The sequence below is a fragment of the Pseudophryne corroboree genome, chromosome 1 (assembly GCF_028390025.1).
Source record: "Pseudophryne corroboree isolate aPseCor3 chromosome 1, aPseCor3.hap2, whole genome shotgun sequence".
Classification (NCBI taxonomy): domain Eukaryota; kingdom Metazoa; phylum Chordata; class Amphibia; order Anura; family Myobatrachidae; genus Pseudophryne; species Pseudophryne corroboree.
The window spans coordinates 998,616,758-998,638,990 of NC_086444.1; the positions used below are offsets into that span (position 1 = coordinate 998,616,758).

Below are 22,233 nucleotides of genomic sequence, written 5' to 3' on the forward strand. Positions count from 1 at the left end.
TGCAATGGCAGAAGCTGCCAAGATTCTTCGCTGGGCGGAGAATCACGTGATAGCACTGTCAGCAGTGTTCATCCCGGGCGTGGACAACTGGGAAGCAGACTTCCTCAGCAGACACGATCTTCATCCGGGAGAGTGGGGTCTACATCCAGAAGTCTTCAACATGTTAATAGACCGTTGGGAAAGACCAATTGTAGACATGATGGCGTCTCGCCTCAACAAGAAACTGGACAAATATTGCGCCAGGTCAAGAGATCCACAGGCAATAGCTGTGGACGCACTGGTAACTCTTTGGGTGTACCAGTCAGTGTATGTGTTTCCTCCTCTGCCGCTCATACCAAAGGTATTGAAGATCATACGGCAAAGAAGAGTAAGAACAATACTAGTGGTTCCGGATTGGCCGAGAAGGACTTGGTATCCGGAACTTCAAGAGATGCTCACGGACGAACCGTGGCCTCTACCTCTGAGAAGGGACCTGCTACAGCAGGGTCCCTGTCTTTTTCAAGACTTACCGCGGCTGCGTTTGACGGCATGGCGGTTGAACGCCAGATCCTAAAAGGGAAAGGCATTCCAGAAGAAGTCATTCCTACCTTGATTAAGGCACGGAAGGAAGTCACCGTGAAACATTATCACCGCATTTGGCGAAAATATGTAGCGTGGTGCGAGGATCGGAGTGTTCCGACGGAGGAATTCCAACTGGGTCGTTTCCTACATTTCCTGCAATCAGGATTATCTATGGGTCTCAAATTGGGATCCATTAAGGTTCAAATTTCGGCCCTGTCAATATTCTTCCAAAAAGAATTGGCCTCTGTCCCTGAGGTCCAGACTTTTGTCAAGGGAGTACTGCATATACAGCCTCCTGTGGTGCCTCCGGTGGCACCGTGGGATCTAAATGTAGTTTTAGATTTCCTCAAATCCCATTGGTTTGAACCATTGAAAAAGGTGGATTTGAAATATCTCACATTGAAAGTGACTATGTTACTAGCCCTGGCCTCTGCCAGGAGAGTATCTGAATTGGCGGCTTTATCTTATAAAAGTCCTTATCTAATCTTCCATTCGGATAGGGCAGAACTGCGGACTCGTCCGCATTTTCTCCCTAAAGTGGTATCAGCATTTCATCTGAACCAACCTATTGTGGTGCCTGCGGCCACTAGCGACTTGGAGGACTCCAAGTTGTTGGACGTTGTCAGAGCCTTAAAAATATACATTTCAAGGACGGCTGGAGTCAGAAAATCTGACTCGCTGTTTATATTGTATGCACCCAACAAGTTGGGCGCACCTGCTTCTAAGCAGTCGATTGCTCGTTGGATTTGTAACACAATTCAACTTGCACATTCTGTGGCAGGCCTGCCACAGCCTAAAACTGTAAAAGCCCACTCCACAAGGAAGGTGGGCTCATCTTGGGCGGCTGCCCGAGGGGTCTCGGCATTACAACTCTGCCGAGCAGCTACGTGGTCGGGGGAGAACACGTTTGTAAAATTTTACAAATTTGATACCCTGGCAAAGGAGGACCTGGAGTTCTCTCATTCGGTGCTGCAGAGTCATCCGCACTCTCCCGCCCGTTTGGGAGCTTTGGTATAATCCCCATGGTCCTTTCAGGAACCCCAGCATCCACTTAGGACGATAGAGAAAATAAGAATTTACTTACCGATAATTCTATTTCTCGGAGTCCGTAGTGGATGCTGGGCGCCCATCCCAAGTGCGGATTATCTGCAATACTTGTACATAGTTATTGTTAACTAATTCGGGTTATTGTTAAGGAGCCATCTTTAAGAGGCCCTTTCTGTTATCATACTGTTAACTGGGTTTAGATCACAAGTTGTACGGTGTGATTGGTGTGGCTGGTATGAGTCTTACCCGGGATTCAAAATGCCTCCCTTATTGTGTATGCTCGTCCGGGCACAGTACCTAACTGGAGTCTGGAGGAGGGTCATAGGGGGAGGAGCCAGTGCACACCACCTGACCTAGTAAAGCTTTACTTTTTTGTGCCCTGTCTCCTGCGGAGCCGCTATTCCCCATGGTCCTTTCAGGAACCCCAGCATCCACTACGGACTCCGAGAAATAGAATTATCGGTAAGTAAATTCTTATTTTAGCACACAAAGGGAGATATCCAATTAGCCCCGGTTTTTTACCGGGGCTAATTGTCCCGCCGGGGGCTATCTAATTAGCCCCGAGAAGCTGGCGCGTGCAGCGACTTATCGGGGATTTTGTTTCACCTGCCTCAGGCAGGCGAAGCAGAATCCCCGGAAACAGTCCCGTTTTCGTCCGAAAACACACAGGTTTCACTGAACCTGTGTGTTTTTGGGAGAAGGGGGGGGGGGGGGGGGTTTACAGGCGATCTATCTGGATAGCCTGTAAAAAAAAAAAAAAAAAAAAAAAAAAAATCGGTGAAACATCGGAAAAAAGTCCTGTAAACGGCTGAAAACATCCGTTTTTCGGACCCGATGTTTTAACGGGGATAATTGGATATCCCCCAAAGTATGGAATTTACACACATTTCAGCTCAGACCGCAGGAGGCTCCATGAGCGCCCGAACGGAGCAACAATTGAATTGCACAGTTAGGCACCATCAAGCGGCGTCCAGGCAGATCAACTGATATTAGGCTGCGTCAGAATACACGCAAGAACAAGTGTTAAACATGTGAGAAGTGTCCCCTTTTTATGGTCTGATTTGTATAAATCTATTGCAGTAGAGGTGTGGAGTCTTGGGTTTAGAATAGTGATTTCCAGGTCTCTAGCCTTTTTGCAAGTTTCCACTTTCACAGTTTGTTTGGAAATAAAACACATTTTAAGAATGCTCTAAAGAGAACTTTTAGCATCAAGGTGTAACAATTTATAGGTTTAAATATAAGAAGGTCATAAAAAACTGTGTATACATTCCTCAGAACGTGCAACGCTTCCACAGGGAGATAGCTTTTAAAAGAAAAATATTTTAGTGTAGTAGGATGGGTCAAAGCGGGTGTCTTCGTTACAGCAATCCATTCACTGTGCCTTGATGGTTTTTATTGATCTGAAATATGGATGAGGATGCTAGTTACCGCAGCAGTGTGTGAGGAAATTGTGGCGGTCTATGAATGGAAAGGCAGAACTTAACCACACTGCATGGCAAATGTTCTATTTTAACTTAAAGCGGTAATACAATGAACGCTATTATTTCAACCCAAAGCTAATTGTTTCAGCAGCTATTATGAAATTGTAACTCCTGGCCAGCATTTGCAAGGCATGCTGGGACTTGTAGTTATAGGACAGGTATGTAGACAGTGATTGGTGGTTGAATATTACAATCTGCAGTCCACTTTAGCGCTTTCCTGATTTTTTAGCACCAAAGCAATTTTTTTATGTGACAAGAGTACTGTATTCCTGGAACATATACAGCTGTTTTATTTACACAGTATATTATTTTTCTGTAAAACAATATCCCTGTGTTTCCAGTGACATAATAGGTTTTTAATTTTTATTACTATACATGTAAACAATTGTTTAGGTTTCAGAAAAAAGGCTTATGTCCAATCTTTTTACCCCCAAAACATTGCTTTATCTAGAACAAGAAAAAAACGATGGATAAGACATTACAATTTGCCTTAAGAGGTGAAAAAACATTCACCTTACACGGTAGCATGGTATTGTCTCCTTGCACATTAGTAACTTATTCTCTCCTTGCACAGTAATGTGGTACCCTTTACTCGCAGTGTGGTACGGTACCCTCTCCCTGCACAGCAGTATGGTACCCTCTCCTCGCAAGTGTGGTACGGTACAGTCTCCTTGAACTGTGGTACGGTACAGTCTCCTTGAACTGTGGTACGGTACAGTCTCCTTGAACTGTGGTACGGTACAGTCTCCTTGAACTGTGGTACGGTACAGTCTCCTTGAACAGTAGCAAGGCACCCTCTACTCGCAGTGTGGTACTGTACAGTCCCCTCTCCTCACAGTGTTGCACAGTACCGTTTCCTTGCACAGTGGTAAGGTATGCCTCTCCTTGCAGTGTGGTATGGTACCACCTCCTTGCACAGTGGTACAGTACCCTCTCCTCAGTGTAATATGGTACAGTCTCCTTGCACAGTAGTACAATACCCTCTCCTCTCAAGAGTGGTACAGTACCGTCTACTTACAGTATGGTACCGTAACTTCTCCTTGCACAGCAGCAAGGTACCCTCTCCTTGCAGTGTGGTACAGTACCGTCTCCTTGCACAGTGGTACAGTAGACTTATGTAGAAACTTTGTGTAACCTCATTTATGGGAATTTAAGATCACATCATGCTAGCAATAGCAATTTTTAAGTGGAAAATGATTTCAATACAATATAAATCTGTTCCTGATGTTCCCACAGAAAACCTCTGATCGCTCAGTGAGGGAGCCACATGGTCGCTATTGTGAATGTCGCAGGACAGAACATGACTTATTGCCTACAAACTGAAAACCACTTTTCAGATGTTCTCACTTTACTACAAAACATGTGGGAGCAGGATCTCTGGGCAATGGCAAATGCTGTGGAAATATCGAAGTGGACGACAACTAAACCTCAGCTAATAAAATACAAGATGGTGGCAGTTTACTAGCCAGGAGATCAAAAATAAAGCCTTGTTGAAAACATCAACTAACTAATTACTGGTAAACTATTCCCAGACAACTTATTTTAGGTATACTTATTTACTGTCTGCACCACGTTCTGCTAACCAGAACCAGTCCCACGTGAGTGCCTTCACTGTCTAGCTTAGCTGACTTCTTCAAGATGTATTCTTTTTTTGCAGACAGATGCTATAAATTACATTTATAACTTATTTGCACCTAATAAATTGCCTATGATCTTGCTGTTTTTACCATCTACAATTGTCTTTACCTTTTGACTGCACAAATTGCCTGTATTTGCGGTTTTCACGGTACAGTCACCCAAATCTGAACATCCTAAGCCCTCCGTGGCCCACGCTCACTTTCTACCCCATTTGTGTTAGCCCTGTCTTTGTGCCCCTCCCCTTTAGAATGTAAGCTAACGCGAGCAGGGTCCTCTTCCCTCATGTGCTTTTACGTCTCTTACTTAACCTATCTTCTTTTCAGTAATCCCTTTGATGGCACCAAATCCCTCAGTCTTCTGCCACCCTGATACTTATTTCAGTGCTGTTTACTGACGCAGCTATGGCTATATACCCTGTACATGTCCTATGTTGTATTGAACTGTAAGTCACTGTCTTCATGTTTTGCTTACTTGTACACTCTGCAATTGGGCGCTGCGTACCCCATGTGGCGCCATATAAAAGATGATAATGATAATAATAATCATCCCTCTGCAAATGGAGATCACACATATATATATATATATATATATATATATGTATGAGAGAGAGAGAGAGAGAGAGAGAGAGAGAGAGAGAGAGAGAGAACATGGTGATCAATTTCACCAGGATGTACCTATGTGACAATACCTCCCCCTGTATCACAAACACTGCACTCGCTCCCCCCCCCCCCCCCGGCATTCTGTGGCCGGGATCCCAGCGTCGGGATGCTGACCGTCGGAATACCGCCGCCGGTAACACATACCCAACCCATTATAACATCTGATCATTACAAGTATACCTATCACCATCATGCAGTGGAGAGAGTCAGTTTGTAGGCTGATCCATCCTTTATGCGATTGCAGCTTTAAATTCAGTATATATTTTTGTTTACTAACAATTTAAATACATTATAATGAAATTATACCAGCATAGCATTAGCTATTATATCCCCTGGAATGGACATAGGGACTAATTCCATGCTTATAGTGTTCATTCTAGCACCCTGCACCTTTCAAATCCAGTGCAGTTCCTCTTCCCTTCCTGGGGTGTCGCTCTCTGCTCTGGTGCTTCTCGGCACACACAGGTCTGTATCACAGCATTGAGTAATAGATCAGAGTGTGCTGAGAAGCACCACAGCAGAGAGCGACACCCCAGGCAGGAAAGAGGAACTGCACGGATTTTGAAAGGTGCAGGGTGCTAGAATGAACACTAGCTTACCTACTTTCTGGCAGCTCTCCCCGGGAGAGAGCTGCCAGGTCGGCTCAGTGGAGGGCCGGGGCGGGACAACTACGAGAAAAGGGGGCGGGGCGGAGGCAGAACGGGGCGGGGCGAAGGCATTACAAGGGCATGGTTACCTCAGCACAACATTTAAGCCATGCCCCCCGTTCTGTAATGTCGCTACAACCGGCATTTTACAGCAGGGGGCGCGACTATGATGACGCGATTCAACAAGAATCACGTCATCGACTGTCCGGACCGCCCACTTTACTCTCAAAGTGGGCGGCCGAGCAGGAGGGGGGGAAACAACAATATCGGGAGACTTGTCTGCTCTTCCGGGGGGCCGGGAGTGTCACCCGATTTTTGGGAGCCTTCCGGCCATTCAGGGAGAGTAGGCAAGTATGACTAATTCAGACCTGATCGCAGCAGCAAAATGTTCTCTAATGGGCAAAACCATATTGAACTGCAAGTGGGGCAAATATAACATGTGCAGAGAGAGTTAGATTTGGGTGGGGTGTGTTTAAACTGAAAACTAAATTGCAGTGTAGAAATAAAGCAGCCAGTATTTACTCTGCACAGAAACAAAATGACCCACCCAAATCTAACTCTCTCTGCACATGTTATATCTGCACCCCCCTTCCCCTGCAGCGCACATGGTTTTGCCCATTACAGAACAATATTGATGCTGCGATCAAGTCTGAATTTGGCCCATAGACAATGCCTTTTGTCTTTAAACTCTGTAGTGGTTACATAGAAATTGCTAAAACTTCTCTCATGCAGCAATGTTGTCACATCAATCCTCATAGGTCACTGGAATCATTTCTAGATAGTGTCCGGACTTTAATCTCCTACAGTCAACTTTAAACTTTAATCAGTGTTATGATCAGTGTAAAATATGATTGGAGGAAGACTGCACATAGTATCCCACAGTTGTGATCTGTGATGGATTGACATGCTTGTGGGAAACCACAAATGCAGATTATGAAGTAACAACACTCCTGAGCATTTTAGTACAAGTATTTTATACAAATATATACTCAAAGTGGGAAACCAAATTCCAGAGACAGCTTGCTCTTGTGCAATTGAATCTGTATGTGATGTGTGCGCTCTATACACACACATATAATAAACCACATGACCTGACTACTGAACATGCCCATAATACAGTGATATCGCATTTTAAATATTCCTGTTTAGCATGACTCACTCATACAAAGGACACAAGGGCGGCAATTTAGATCAAACGTGCTAAATTTAACACATCTACGATCACTTACACTGACATACGGGGGTACGCCCAGTACAGGGCTAGTCCGCCCCGCATGTCAGGCTCTGCCCCACCCCCCACACGGGTGCAAAAGCATCACATGGCGGCGATACTTTTGCACCTGGTAAGTAGCTCCCTGCCTGCGCAGCCCAGCTGCGCTGACAGGCGGCTACTCGCCGTGTTCCGGGTCGCAGCCGCTGCGTGTGACGTCACGCAGCCACCGCTGCCCGCCACCGCAACGGTCCAGGCACACCAACTGGCATGCTCCCTCCTGCACAACGACCGCCTCTGCCTGTCAATCAGGCAGAGGTGATCGCAGCCCTGAGATGCTGTTAGCATCTCACTGGGCTCCCGGGGTGCACACACGCAGTGTACTCCGCAAAGGGCTTCAGATTGCAATCGTGTCTGAATTAGGCCCTAGGCCCAAGGTAAGGAGGAAACACTGGGACCTGCAATTTAATTGCTTCGCAGCTTTGGTACCACATCACTGTTGGTAAACATCAATGTTCTGACAAAACAGGAAATCACCAAAAGCCACAACATTTAGGCCTTTGTAGACCTAGGAATGATGTTTCCGGCTATACAGAACACAGGCAGTTATTAGACATCCCTCTAAAACGTGCAAACTAAAATACTTGTACAAATCTATTTGTTGATTTAAAGATGAAGCATAGTTATAAAAATGAGTTATCCTAGAAAATATGCTGCAATAAAAAGACAACATTTTGAAGAACACAAGGAAACACACCCAGGCTTAGCCCAGTCTTCCTAGACAGCTGCTCACAATAAGCAATATCCACTTCATACAATCACCAGACAGATGTTTGGCATCACACTCACAAAACGTTCCTCTATCTTGACAAATCATTGTAGCAGAAAATCCTTACATATTCAAACAAATCTGCAGCAAGATTAGCAGTGTCAAAGGTGGGTGGATTTAACTAAGTCCTGGAGCAACATCCCAAAGGGACATGTGTCAGGATTCCCCCATCATATCAGGACGAGTGGGAACAGCAACGAGACTGAATTTATCGCCTGATGTGAACTGGGGAGAATAAGTACACAAAATATCTCTTTGCAACCACAATTGGAAAATGAGTTGGGTTACAGGGCAATTGTTGTCAGTAGGGAGCCATAAACGTTTGTGCAAACTCATTTCTATGTCTACACAGCCTCGGCTTAAAGGTTAAGGAATGCATGAGCCAACATAATGCATTACACATCTGTGTTTAATTTCTATGGTTTCCAATAGCGATCAATAATCCTTCCGCTGCAAATATCCAGTTAGGTACTCACCCTTACAGGAGGGCTTCGTGCTTGTATTCTCTGAGGTCCTCCTTGAGTACTCGGTGCATCACTTGTGCCACAATTAGTAGTAACGTTGCCTTGTGCCCTTAATGCATTTGTGCTATTCCCAGTGCTCAGCACTGCCCCAGGTTTCCTTGGCCTTTGTTTGATTCCATCCAGCAGCCTGACCAGTAGAATATTGCTGGGAAGCTCATCCACCCCACACTCCACCAGCGTCCTGCACTCCGGGCAACGCAGCTCACTCCGGGAACTTACAATCCCCAGCAGGCAGCGCTTGCAGAACGTGTGTTGACATGGCAAGACTTTAGCAGTGGCATCGAGTCTCTCCAGACACACGGGACATTCTAAAAGGTCCAACAAGGCAGATTCATCCATGCTTTTATCAGCACTGTTTTGCAGGGAGACAAGCATTTGTAAAGATTCACAGTCAGACTTGGAGCTTCAGGGCTGGTTATGTTATATCCATTCCTCTATCGTCACCTTTAACAAGATGGGAAGGGAAAATAAAACACATGCTTTAGTCAGAAAGAATACTTAAGGCTAGATGCATCATCGCTTGGAAAGTGATAAAATGGAGAGTGAAAAGGTGTCAGCCAATCAGGTCCTATCTGCCATGTCACAGGCTGTGTTTGAAAAATGGCAGTTAGAAGCTGATTGGCTGGTACTTTTTCCCTCTCCATTTTATCACTTTCCAAGCGATGATGCATCTGGCCCTTAGACAAATTATATTCATCACTAACAACACTTATAACAGGATATCATTGGTGGCCTGGTTTCTGTTGTCAGATCTGCTACACAAAACATGTTTGGAGGCATGTATATTTTTTATGTAATTGAATTATAATTACAGTGTAATCTACAGTTATTTTTCTCTGTGTATATTTTAAGCATGATTAAGCCTAGTGGTTTGTACATTCTCGACTCAACCTAATACATAATTTTTTCTCTAACCTCCTTCTGTGCCCTCTGAGAGATCATAGATATGGTCAAGCAGTGTTATTTATTATTATATGTTCCCTTTGACACAGGGCATTTACTCTCTGTATTGAATACAATTTTTGTTTCAGGGCATTGGACATTTACAGCACACAAAGATATGTAGGATAACAAAGCAATGTATCAGCAATAGTTGTCAACAAAAGCATGCCAGCTAGGCATTTCCACCAAGGAATTATGCTTCACATATTCAGAAGTACTAAAAGCTTGGATGCTAACCAGTTTTCTTCTGCACAATAAGTCAGTGGACATGCCCGGCTGGCAGAGCCAATCCCTGTGACAGCAGTAAATGTAGCAGATCACTCAATGCGGCTTTGTATACTACACTGATGCTGGATACTGTACAGACAACAGTCTGTATCATAAACATTTTACAGAACTTTTGGTAACACGGAATTCTTAGCTACAAGAATAGATTTGGGCAAAACAGAGGCTTGATATATCCTTCCTCAATGAACATCAGGGTGCCACTTTCCAGCAAGATCAGATAAAAGCTTCTCTGTATCCCATGGTGATTCAATAGACTCATTAATAATGAAGATGACGTGAGATTTATGTTGCTCATTGAGAGGGCTGTCTAAGGCGCAGACATTTGCCGCAATGAATAGATTACATATTATGATGGGATTTGGAAATAGAAACAGTTTGAGACTTTTGTGAAACCTGGCACTAATAGAACACATACGCCATTACAGAAGAGGAAAGTGACGTACGCTAAATGTGTATGGCTGTATACGAATTACAGCACAGGTAACTGCTGGTACCTTTAGTATCAGCATGATATTTCAACCTAAGGGGCATATTTATTAAGCCTTGAGAGAGATAAAGTGGAGAGAGATAAATTACCAACCAATGCCACATGCTGAAACAGTGCCAAATGCTTGTTTGGTGGGTTATTCCCCAAAAATAAATTGCATTACACAACACAGTGCCACTAAACTGACAGACCTGTTAAAGTGAACAGATAATTAGGACAATTTCCTCAAGAACACGGCTACCTTTACCTTCTGTATTAAGAATACCATATAATAATTAAAATGGCACAACATTGCAGATCATCCAATATTTATAAAACAGCAACATAATATCATGTTGTAATTAACTCCTGTTAAACAGCAATTACCCACAGAACAAACAACAACACTACATACATAACTGAACATCCAAGCAAATCTGATTAGCTTTTATACAGGCTTCCTTTACTATTACAGAATCATGAGCAGCAACACGTTTCAGTGGATATTTATTCTTCCTAGAACCATGCAGATATATAACCTTATAAAACATATACTAAATTACCTCTTGATGGCATCTGTACCATCTCATTTCATGTAACAGAACTCTGGCTGTATAATCATGGTAAAGTACTTACAACAAGAACACACAAACACACACATGCAGACAAAACAATGGAAACGTCAAAAAATATGAATATTAACTAATAAAGTAGAACTCTGTGGAATGAAGTAGTACATTTCCTCTGTAGTGAAATATTGGGCCATTATAAAGCACCCGTGTGATAGCTATAGGAGGAGGAACTGTACTCCACAGTCCACAACTTCCTATAAAGTTCCAATGAATGCTTCCATCTAATGAATAAGATTATGGGCCAGTTTGCACATCTGATTACAAGAGGTTATGGTTTTTGTGTTTACACAGTAACTGCTATAGATGCATGGACTGAAACTAGCTGTGTCTCTCTGACTTTCTTTAGTATTTGAAGTCTGGCTATTTTATACAGCAGCATCAGCGCAAAATATCAGAAATGAAGGGGCACCTGGAAGTTTTTGCAATATTAAATCTAAACATATAATGCATGACATATACAACATTATATTCTGCATATTACGTGTAGAGCTGTGATATGCAGCCATATCACCTGATCTCAGGAATAATCATATATTATCCATACACTTATGATTATATAAAATATTTAGGGCCAGAAATTTTAAAAAGTCTGTTTTTCATGGTTATGCTCTGGCAGGCATAACATTATCAAGCAATGTGTAAGGCGGATAGTAAACAAGCGCTCAAATTGAGACCACAAAACAACTCGTATAAATAACTCGGAGCGGGGACAGGTCTTCAAGTCAATTTATTCCATCACAAAAACAATTCCAAGCAGTAGAACAGATTCCTACTAATATATTACCTAGAAAAACCATTTAGTGCTAGAAAGGGTGCTGAGGCTCATACATCATGCAGCAGAAGAATGATTCATAAAGCCGCAATAAAAAGACAAAACAAAAAGAAAAACACTTAAGAGACACAGGGGTATATGCAATTGCGGTCGAATTCCCGAAATTGTCGAAAAACGGGACTTTATCGCCCAAAAAAAAAATAAAAAAAAAATCGACAATGCAATTCAGTACTTTCCGTCAAAAAAACGGACTTTCAAAATTCGACTTTTTGAAATTCGACATTTGTCAAATTCGACTTTTCTGCAATGGTACAAATGCTGCAATTCGACAAAAGTATATTCAATTGAAGTTTGGCAATTCGACAGCACTGCTTTTTAGACAGTAAATTCGTCATTTTCAATCCTTCACACTTTGGTGGGTGAATCTAATAAAAAATGTTAAAAACATGTTTTTTGGTGTGTTTTTTTTAATGGTAATAGCATATCTATTTATATTAGAAGGGATTAGGTACTTGGTTTGTCTTTTTGGGAGGCACAAGTATTTATTTATATATTTTAAAAATATTATTTTTATTTTTATTTTTATTTTTTTTTAAATGGAATGGTAAAATGCCGGAAAAAAATGGCGTGGGGTCCCCCCTCCAAAGCATAACCAGCCTCGGGCTCTTCGAGCCGGTCCTGGTTCTAAAAATCCGGGGGGAAAATGGACAGGGGATCCCCCGTATTTTTAAAACCAGCACCGGGCTATGCGCCTGGTGCTGGTGCAAAAAATACGGGGGACAAAAAGAGTAGGGGTCCCCTGTATTTTTTACACCAGCATCGGGCTCCACAGCCGGGGGTCACTTTTATACAGTGCCCTGGGGAGAAGCCCGAGGCTGTCCGCCCCATCCAAGGGCTGCGGATGGGAGGCTGATAGCCTTGAGAAAATGTAAAGAATATTGTTTTTCTCTGTAGTACTACAAGTCCCAGCAAGCCTCCCTCGCAAGCTGGTACTTGGAGAACCACAAGTACCAGCATGCGGGAGAAAAACGGGCCCACTGGTACCTGTAGTACTACTGGATAAAAAAATACCCAAATAAAAACAGGAGACACACACCTTGACAGTAAAACTTTATTGCACACCTGCCGACACACACATACTTACCTAGTGTTCACTCTAGCCTTCTTTCACGGGGCGCTGCGCCCTGCCCCTTTTCTGAGTGGCAGAATGCGCCCTGCCCGTTTGTGCCCGCCCTGCCGCCCTGCTGATTACTAAAGGACTGCCTACTCACCGCCGCGCCGGGTGCGCTGTCACTGCCTCCTGCTCCTCCCCACCGCTCTGTCACATCACGCTGTCACTGCCCTCTGCTCCTCCCCGCCGCTCTGTCACATCGCGCTGTCACTGCCCCCTGCTCCTCCCCGCCGCTCTGTCCCGCCGCGCTGTCACTGCCCCCTGCTCCTCCCCACCGCTCTGTCACATCACGCTGTCACTGCCCTCTGCTCCTCCCCGCCGCTCTGTCACATAGCGCTGTCACTGCCCCCTGCTCCTCCCCGCCGCTCTGTCCCGCCGCGCTGTCACTGCCCCCTGCAGCTGCCTTAGGCTTGTCGCGCTGATGCGCTGGCTGAAGGGAATCTGGTAAGCTAAGGAGGGCTGGGTTTGCTTCTCCCGCCGAGGCAAACCCAGCCCTCCCTCCTCTGTGTGCATGGATCAATGTGGTGGCCATTTTTAACCAGCTCCGCGGTGTGTGAGGGGGGACCAGCGCAATCAACTCCCGCAGCATCAGCCCCCAGTATGTAAAATTGGCACAAAAAAAGCAGAGATCAAAAATGTACCCTACCTGGTGCAGTGTGTCTCAGTGCTCTCTACCTGGTGCAGTGTGTCTCAGTGCTCTCTACCTGGTGCAGTGTGTCTCAGTGCTCTCTACCTGGTGCAGTGTGTCTCAGTGCTCTCTACCTGGTGCAGTGTGTCTCAGTGCTCTCTACCTGGTGCAGTGTCTCAGTGCTCTCTAGCTGGTGCAATGTTTCTCAGTGCTCTCTACCTGGTGCAGTGTGTCTCAGTGCTCTCTACCTGGTGCAATGTTTCTAAGTGCGCTCTACCTGGTGCAATGTGTATAACGTGCTCTCTACCTGGTGCAATGTGTATAACGTGCTCTCTACCTGGTGCAATGCGTATAATGTGCTCTCTACCTTGTGCAATGTTAATCAGTGCTTTCTACCTGGTGCAATGTGTATAACGTGCTCTCTACCTGGTGCAATGTTTTTCAGTGCTCTCTACCTGGTGCAATGTGTATAACGTGCTCTCTACCTGGTGCAATGTTTTTCAGTGCTCTCTACCTGGTGCAATGTGTATAACGTGCTCTCTACCTGGTGCAATGTTTTTCAGTGCTCTCTACCTGGTGCAATGTGTATAACGTGCTCTCTACCTGGTGCAATGTGTATAACGTGCTCTCTACCTGGTGCAATGTGTATAACGTGCTCTCTACCTGGTGCAATGTGTATAACGTGCTCTCTACCTGGTGCAATGCGTATAATGTGCTCTCTACCTTGTGCAATGTTAATCAGTGCTTTCTACCTGGTGCAATGTGTATAACGTGCTCTCTACCTGGTGCTATGTTTTTCAGTGCTCTCTACCTGGTGCAATGTGTATAATGTGCTCTCTACCTGGTGCAATGTGTATAACGTGCTCTCTACCTGGTGCAATGCGTATAATGTGCTCTCTACCTTGTGCAATGTTAATCAGTGCTTTCTACCTGGTGCAATGTGTATAACGTGCTCTCTACCTGGTGCAATGTTTTTCAGTGCTCTCTACCTGGTGCAATGTGTATAACGTGCTCTCTACCTGGTGCAATGTTTCTCAGTGCTCTCTACGTGGTGTAATGTTTCTTAGTGCTCTGTATCTGGTGCATTGTGTATAACGTGCTCTGCCTGGCGCAAAGTGTAGAATTTGCTCTATCTGGCGCAATATGTATAACGTGATCTACCTGTCGCAGTGTGTATAGGAGGTTCTACCTGGTGCAGTGAGTATTAGCTGCACTACTCTGTGGTGTAATGTGAATTGCCACTATTATGTGGCCGTGCTCCTTCCCCATGAAAAACAGCGCTCCTAAATTTTTCGCCGGGCACTGTCCATTCTTTGGCCTTTCAGAATGGGAGGACCAAGCATTATAGTATGTACCTAATTTTGCCCTTCTAAATGAAAAATGTGCCCTCCCGAATGAAAAATGTGCCCTCCCGAATTAAAAATGTGCCCTCCCCGTGATCAGCACCCTGCCCTAAAAAAATCCTAGAGTGAACACTACTTACCTATGTTGACCCGCCGACTGCCACGTCTCCTGATACGACGATCCGGGGTACCTGTGAATAAAATTATACTCACCTCAATCCAGTGTCCAGATATAAATCCTCGAACTTGGCAAAACAAATAAACGCACACCCGAACCAGCGGACTGAAAGGGGTCCCATGTTTTCACATGGGACCCCTTTCCCCGAATGCCGGGACACCACGTGACTCCTGTCACCGAGGTCCCTTCAGACAATCAGGAAGCGCTACTTCGTTGCACTCACCTGATTGGCTGTATGCGCGTGTGACCTCAGACAGCGCCTCGCAAAGCCTCTCCATTATACTCAATGGTGGGAACTTTGCGTCAGCGGTGAGGTCACCCGCGGTCAGCAGCTGACCGCGGGTAACCCCACGGTTACCCGCGGTAACCGTGGGGTTCCCACCATTGAAAGTAAGTTCGAGGATTTATATCTGGACACTGGATTGAGGCGAGTATAATTTTATTCACAGGTACCCTGGATCGTCGGTTCTGGAGACGTGGCAGTCGGCGGGTCAACATAGGTAAGTATGTGTGTGTCGGCAGGTGTGCAATAAAGTTTTACTGTCAAGGTGTGTGTCTCCTGTTTTTATTTGGGTATTTTTTTTCCAGTAGTACTACAGGTACCAGCGGGCCCGTTTTTCTCCCGCATGCTGGTTCTTGTGGTTCTCCAAGTACCAGCTTGCGGGGGAGGCTTGCTGGGACTTGTAGTACTACAGGGAAAAACAATATTCTTTACATTTTCTCAAGGCTATCAGCCTCCCATCCGCAGCCCTTGGATGGGGGGGGGACAGCCTCGGGCTTCACCCCTGGCCCTTGGGTGGCTGGGGGGGGGCCCCTTGATTGAAGGGGTCCCCACTCCCCCAGGGTACCCCGGCCAGGGGTGACTAGTTGGATATTTAATGCCACGGTCGCAGAGCACTGTATAAAAGTGACCCCCGGCTGTGGCATTATCTGTCCAGCTAGTGGAGCCCGATGCTGGTGTAAAAAATACGGGGGACCCCTACTCTTTTTGTCCCCCGTATTTTTTGCACCAGCACCAGGCGCAGAGCCCGGTGCTGGTTTTAAAAATACGGGGGATCCCCTGTCCATTTTCCCCCCGGATTTTTAGAACCAGGACCAGCTCGAAGAGCCCGAGGCTGGTTATGCTTTGGAGGGGGGACCCCACGCCATTTTTTCCCGTGTTTTTTCCCGTTTTTACCCGTTTTAAAAAAAACGGAACAAAATCCGTCAAATCGGCCGTTTTTCGTCAGCGGGACTGTCGAATCCGTTTTTTATTGCATATGGTCAATTTCGGCACCCACTTGCCGAAATTAGACTGTCAAATTGTGTCGAATTGAAAAACGGCCGAAAAATTGCCGCGATTCGCCGCTAATTGCATATACCCCAAAGAGTGGCATGTGTACAGTATATCTGTCTGGATCATATTACACATTAGAAACAAGAATGTATTTGTAATGTAAGCATTACTATCTGAATTAAAAGATTTGTCAAAATTAATGTTTTCTAACTACAGGATGTCATATTTATTGTTGCATTATATTTTATAAATTCTCTTATTGGAAAGAAGGGCCATATGTACTAAACCTTGAAAAGTGATAAAGTGTATAGTTATAAAGTACCAGCCAATCAGCTCCTAACTGCCATCCTACAGGCTGTAGTCCAGATTTATCAAGCCTTGGAGAGTGATAAATTGCACGGTGATAAAATACGACCTAACAGCTCCTGTCATTTTTCAAACACGGGGAGATGTACTAAGCAGTAAAAAGAGTGGAGAAGTGAGCCAGTGAATAAGTTGTCCATGACAACCAATCAGCTGCTCTGTATAATTTTATCCTATGCAAATTATAAATGTTACTTCAACGCTGATTGGCTGCCATGGGCAACTTCATTGGCTCACTTCTCCACTTTTATCACTGCTTAGTACATCTCATCTGCGGCCTGTAACATGGCCACCGTGCAATTTATCATTCTCCAATGCTTGATAAATCTGGGCCATTACATGTTTGAAAAAAGCACAGTTGGGAGCTGGTTGGTTGGTTGGTAGTTAATCACTCTCCACTTTATCAAATTTTCAAGGCTTAGTACATCTGGCCCATTCCCTGGTGGTAGCTAAACCAGTACTTTGCAGGCCATTAATCAGGAGATAGTTCTGTTTTCTTGGCACTGAAAAGCTGATTTTCTTAGATTTATTTAGATCATTGTTGACCTTGGGGGTGGTGGGCACTACAATAATGTGATATATTTACTGTTTTGCGATACCTTCTTTAATGGGTCAGGGGTGCTGGGAATGAGTTTATAGAACCAAGGGAAGAGTGGCACAAACAAATGTAAGCACCACTGGTTTACATAAGCAGAATTATATGGTCTGGGTTCTCATAACATGACTGATACACTTGATAACTAAAATGAGGCATCCCATACTGGGCAATCTTGTTTGCATGGGTTTCCTCCCACTGCCCAAAAACTTACTACAGGTTGAGTATCCCTTATCCAAAATGCTTGGGACCAGAGGTATTTTGGATATCGGATTTTTCCGTATTTTGGAATAATTGCATACCATAATGAGATATCATGGCAATGGGACCTAAGTCTAAGCACAGAATGCATTTATGTTTTATATGCACCTTATACACACAGCCTGAAGGTCATTTTAGCCAATATTTTTTATAACTTTGTGCATTAAACAAAGTGTCTCTACATTCACACAATTCATTTATGTTTCATATACACCTTATATACACAGTCTGAAGGTCATTTAATACAATATTTTTAATAACTGTGTGTATTAAACAAAGTTTGCGTACATTGAGCCATCAGAAAACAAAAGTTTCACTATCTCACTCTCGCTCAAAAAAGTCCGTATTTCGGAATATTCCGTATTTCGGATATTTGGATATGGGATACTCAACCTGTAGTAGGAAATGGACGCTACTATGTGCATTTGTGTTGTTGGGAAAATAGACTGTTCCTTCCATTGGGGAAGGTATATATGCAACTTAGATTATATTTTCTGTAGAGTGCTGCATAATATGATGGTGTCATCCAAGTAATCAAATTCACCTTATCTCAAGTTAGCATAAAATTAGGCAACAAATGAATCACATTATTAACGAGAGTGTGAGGATCCCTTGTACTGGCAGTAACATGCCCACTATGCTCCTGCAAACCATCCTGTGACATCGCCAAACTCTAGGACGTATTCCAGCTTTAAAGATTAGTGTCATGGGATCTTAATGCCACACAAACTTCTAATTTAATTACTGCAGAAGCTATTATTGCAGGATTTACCAGACATAGGGGGAGAGGGGCACATTGTTACAGCTTATTTTATAAGAAAAATGGTATCTATGCTAATTATAGTACATTGCAAATGTTATATATTAATTAAGCAAAGCTTTCATCTGATTGGTTATAGAAAATGTATGTCACAAAAAGAGTACATGCAGCCTCAATGGCCCATTCACCACGTGCTTTCATGTATATGTGCTAAGACATGGGGGTCATTCCGAGATGATCGTAGCTGTGCTAAATTAAGCACAGCTACGATCATTCACACTGACATGCGGGGGGACGCCCAGCACAGCGCTATCCTGCCCCGCATGTCAGTGCCCAGTGCCGCCCCACCCCCCCGCAGAAGTGCAAAGGCATCGCACAGCGGCAATGCCTTTGCATTTCAAGAGTAGCTCCCGACCAGCGCAGCTTTAGCATATTGGCAGGGAGCTACTCATCGCTCCCCTGCCCGCAGCGGCTGCACGTGACATCACGCAGCCGCTGCAGCCCGCCCCCTTTCGGTCCGGCCACGACTGCGTTGGCCGATCCGCGCCCAAGAAACGGCAGCCAAACGCCGCCATTCCGCCCCCCGCCCAGCGACCGCCTCTGCCCGTCAATCAGGCAGAGGCGATCGTAGCGGCCCGACGGCCTTCTGGCATGCGCCAGCGCACTGCGGCGCTGGCGCATGCGCAGTTCTGACCCAATCGCACCGCTGCGATAAACTGCAGCATGCGATCGGGTCAGAATGACCCCCATGGAGCGAGATAGCGTAGACGGAGATAAAGTACCAAACAACTAACTCATAACTTGTCATTCTTCAAACACAGCCTGTAACATGGCAGTTAGGAGCTGATTGGCTAGTTCAGTGTATTATGTCTGACCACTTTATCTCTCTCCAAAGCTAAGAATTAGTGGCGTATCTATAATGGGTGCAGTGTGTATGGTGCAAATGGGCCCCTGAGTCTAAGGGGCAAACACCGCACACCCTGCACCCATTTTTCAATACTCACCTCTCTGGAGTCCCCCACCAGCGGCAGCATCTCTCCACAAAACTCTGGGTAAATGGCCATTTTTCCAGAGTTTTGCATATGTACAGTAAGGAAATCTCCAGGAAAATGGCCACTGTTCCATTTCCCTGCATTTCCTTTGTTAACAGACCCCTGCTTAGTACTGGGGTAATTCAGAATTGATCGCAGCAGCAAATTTGTTAGCAGTTGGGCAAAACCATGTGCACTGCAGGTGTGGCAGATATAACATGTGCAGAGAGAATTAAGGGGGGTACTCACGGAGCGATATTATAAGCAATCTGACTAGATTGCTTAGAATATAAGCCTGATCGCTCCGTGTGTACCCCTTACAGCGATAGCGATGCGCAGCCCCGCGCATCGCTATCGCTGCTGCTAGATTGGCCAATCTAGCGGGTCGCTCACTTCACCCGCTGGGTGAAGTGAGCGGCCCCCCTGTCTCCCCCCGCACGCTCAGCACAGATCGCGCTGTGCTGAGCGGCGGGAGAGATGTGTGCTGAGCGAACCGCTCAGCACACATCTCTCCCCGCATCGGCCCGTCTATATGGGCCTTTAGATTTGGGTGGGTTATTTTGTTTCTGTGCAGGGTAAAAACTGGCTGCTTTATTTTTACACTGCAATTTAGATTTCAGTTTGAACACACCCTACCCAAATCTAACGCTCTCTGCACATGTTATATCTGCCCCCCCCCCCCTTGCAATGCACATGGGGGGTAATTCAGACCTGATCGCTCGCTAGCGTTTTTTGCAGAGCTACAATCAGGTCAGAACTGCGCATGCGTATGCACCGCAATGCGCAGACACAGCACACGGGTACAAAGCAGATCGCCGCTCAGCGATGGGTTTGTGCGAAGAATCCATTTGCAAGGGCGATCGCAAGGTGACTGACAGGAAGAAGGCGTTTGTGGGTGGCAACTAACCGTTTTCTGGGAGGGTTTGGAAAAACGCAGGCGTTCCCAAGCGTATGCAGGGAGGGTGTCTGACGTCAATTCCGGTCCCGGACAGGGTGAAGTAATCGCAGCGTCTGAGTTACTCCTGGGCTACTCAGAAACTGCACAAGATCTCCTTCTGTACCGCTCAGCTGCACATGCGATCGCACACTTGCACAGCTAAAGTACACTCCCTGGTGGGCGGCGACTATGTGAACGCAGGACTGCAAAAAACAGATAGCGAGCGATCAGGTCTGAATTACCCCCATGGTTATGGCCAACAAATTTGCTGCTGCGATCAACTCTGAATTACCCCCATATACCGCTTAGTCCAGGTCAATGTGTTTGGATGCTGTTACATCTGTGGATGTATCTGAGTCATTTTAAAAAATCAGTTAATTTGTAAAATGTTTGCTATCCACCATTTTTGGTGTTTTTTAAAACTGAAAACAGATTTATATGTGGGTGGAGGTGATGCAATCACTGAATATTTGGATACTTTAAAAATATGATAACACTGCATTAATTTAAATAAGTAGTTGAACGATTTGTTCAGTGACCAAACTGTTGCCAGAAATTACAGGTCAGTTTTACTCTAAGTTAGAACTTGTCTTGGTTACATGGCTGAAGGCTCTGTATTCAGAAGAGTGACAGTGTTGTTGTTGTTGTTGTGACTTGCATTGCTAGTACCAACTACAATTCAGGGTGTCATTATAATGCAAGATGTCCCACATTAATACCAGCTATTCATATAGCACGCACATATTTCATAGAGTTTTACAGAGAATATTTAGTCATTCACATTAGTCCTACCCCAATAGATGGTATTATCTACATTCCCTATCACATGGACATACACACATGGGGGTGGTATTCAATTAGGGCCGTTTTCACCTAGCACTTTTCACTACTTTTTGGGTGAATGGGGATTCGCCCTATTCAATAGCAGGGCTGTTTTTCCGCCTAGGCGAAACATTTGGCAGGAGCGAAAAACATGTGGATCAGCGAATCTTTTGAGGCATTTTTCGCAAATGCCTTTGCACTAAAAAAAAAAAAGAAATGAAAAGGTATTGGTGAAAATGCCGCAAAAACGGCCCGCAATTGAACATGCAGGGGGGAAATTTTGATAGCTCCAAAACTGTCGGAGTTAACCCCCCCCCCCCCCATAGAAGGGTTCATATTTGTCAGAAGCTTATTAACCTTCCAGTGTGTTTTGGATTGTGGAAGTAAACTGGAGCACCTCCACACACATGGAGAGAACATAAAAACTCAGCACATAATAGAGCTGTGGTTGCAACTCACAACTTCAGCTGTGAGCAAGCAAATCCAACCAAATACAGATTATCTCAACCACTTAACATTACGTGCACAATTGTTATAAATCAATCATATTACACGTGATGCAAACAAATATACAAACTAAATTACTAGAATATAGACATATATGAGAAAACGGATCAATTACTAACATTGCAATTCAGTAAAAACTTGCGCTGGACAATGGAAACCAATGGAGCACTCGTCTGTATTACAATTTAGACGATGACAGCAAGTGTTATATATGGCTAATATGTAGTGCATATTCCTGAGCTATACCACTGTTCACTTGAATGTAATGGACAATGGATGGCAGTGTTCAGTGCTCCGGATGACAGGAGAGTAGTATATTTATATGTAAGCATGGCATGTACTATCCAGAATGCTTGAGACTTACCGTTTTATGGAAATTGGGATTTTATACAATTGGGAGCCCAATACCTAAAATATAACATACACTTACATAAAAAATGACCCCTCATTCAAATGTGAAGCAGTAGAATTCTAAATGAATCTTTACAGTAATGCCTTTGTGGGATACAATACAAACAGTTATAACTTTATTTAGATATTTTAGGGGTAGATATTGTAAGAAGGGCCATTTTCCCTCATTGTTAATGGTCAGTCTTGTTTCACTACTTGTTTGTTCCCAATAGCTGGCGCTATATGAATAAAATGTTAATGAATAAATGATAGAT

General features: G+C 44.6%; 1 protein-coding gene across 3 annotated transcripts in view; it reads right to left on the minus strand.

Annotated features, from left to right (window-relative positions):
• The window catches only part of SH3RF1 (SH3 domain containing ring finger 1), a 262,561-nt gene that overhangs the window by 237,282 nt on the left and 3,046 nt on the right, over positions 1-22,233 (minus strand). For all 3 annotated transcript variants that reach the window (XM_063920619.1, XM_063920620.1, XM_063920618.1), the window contains exon 2: positions 8,549-9,040. In XM_063920619.1, the coding sequence (XP_063776689.1) occupies positions 8,549-8,971 (423 nt within the window). In that variant the 5' untranslated portion in view covers positions 8,972-9,040. The remainder of the gene's footprint in view (positions 1-8,548; positions 9,041-22,233) is intronic.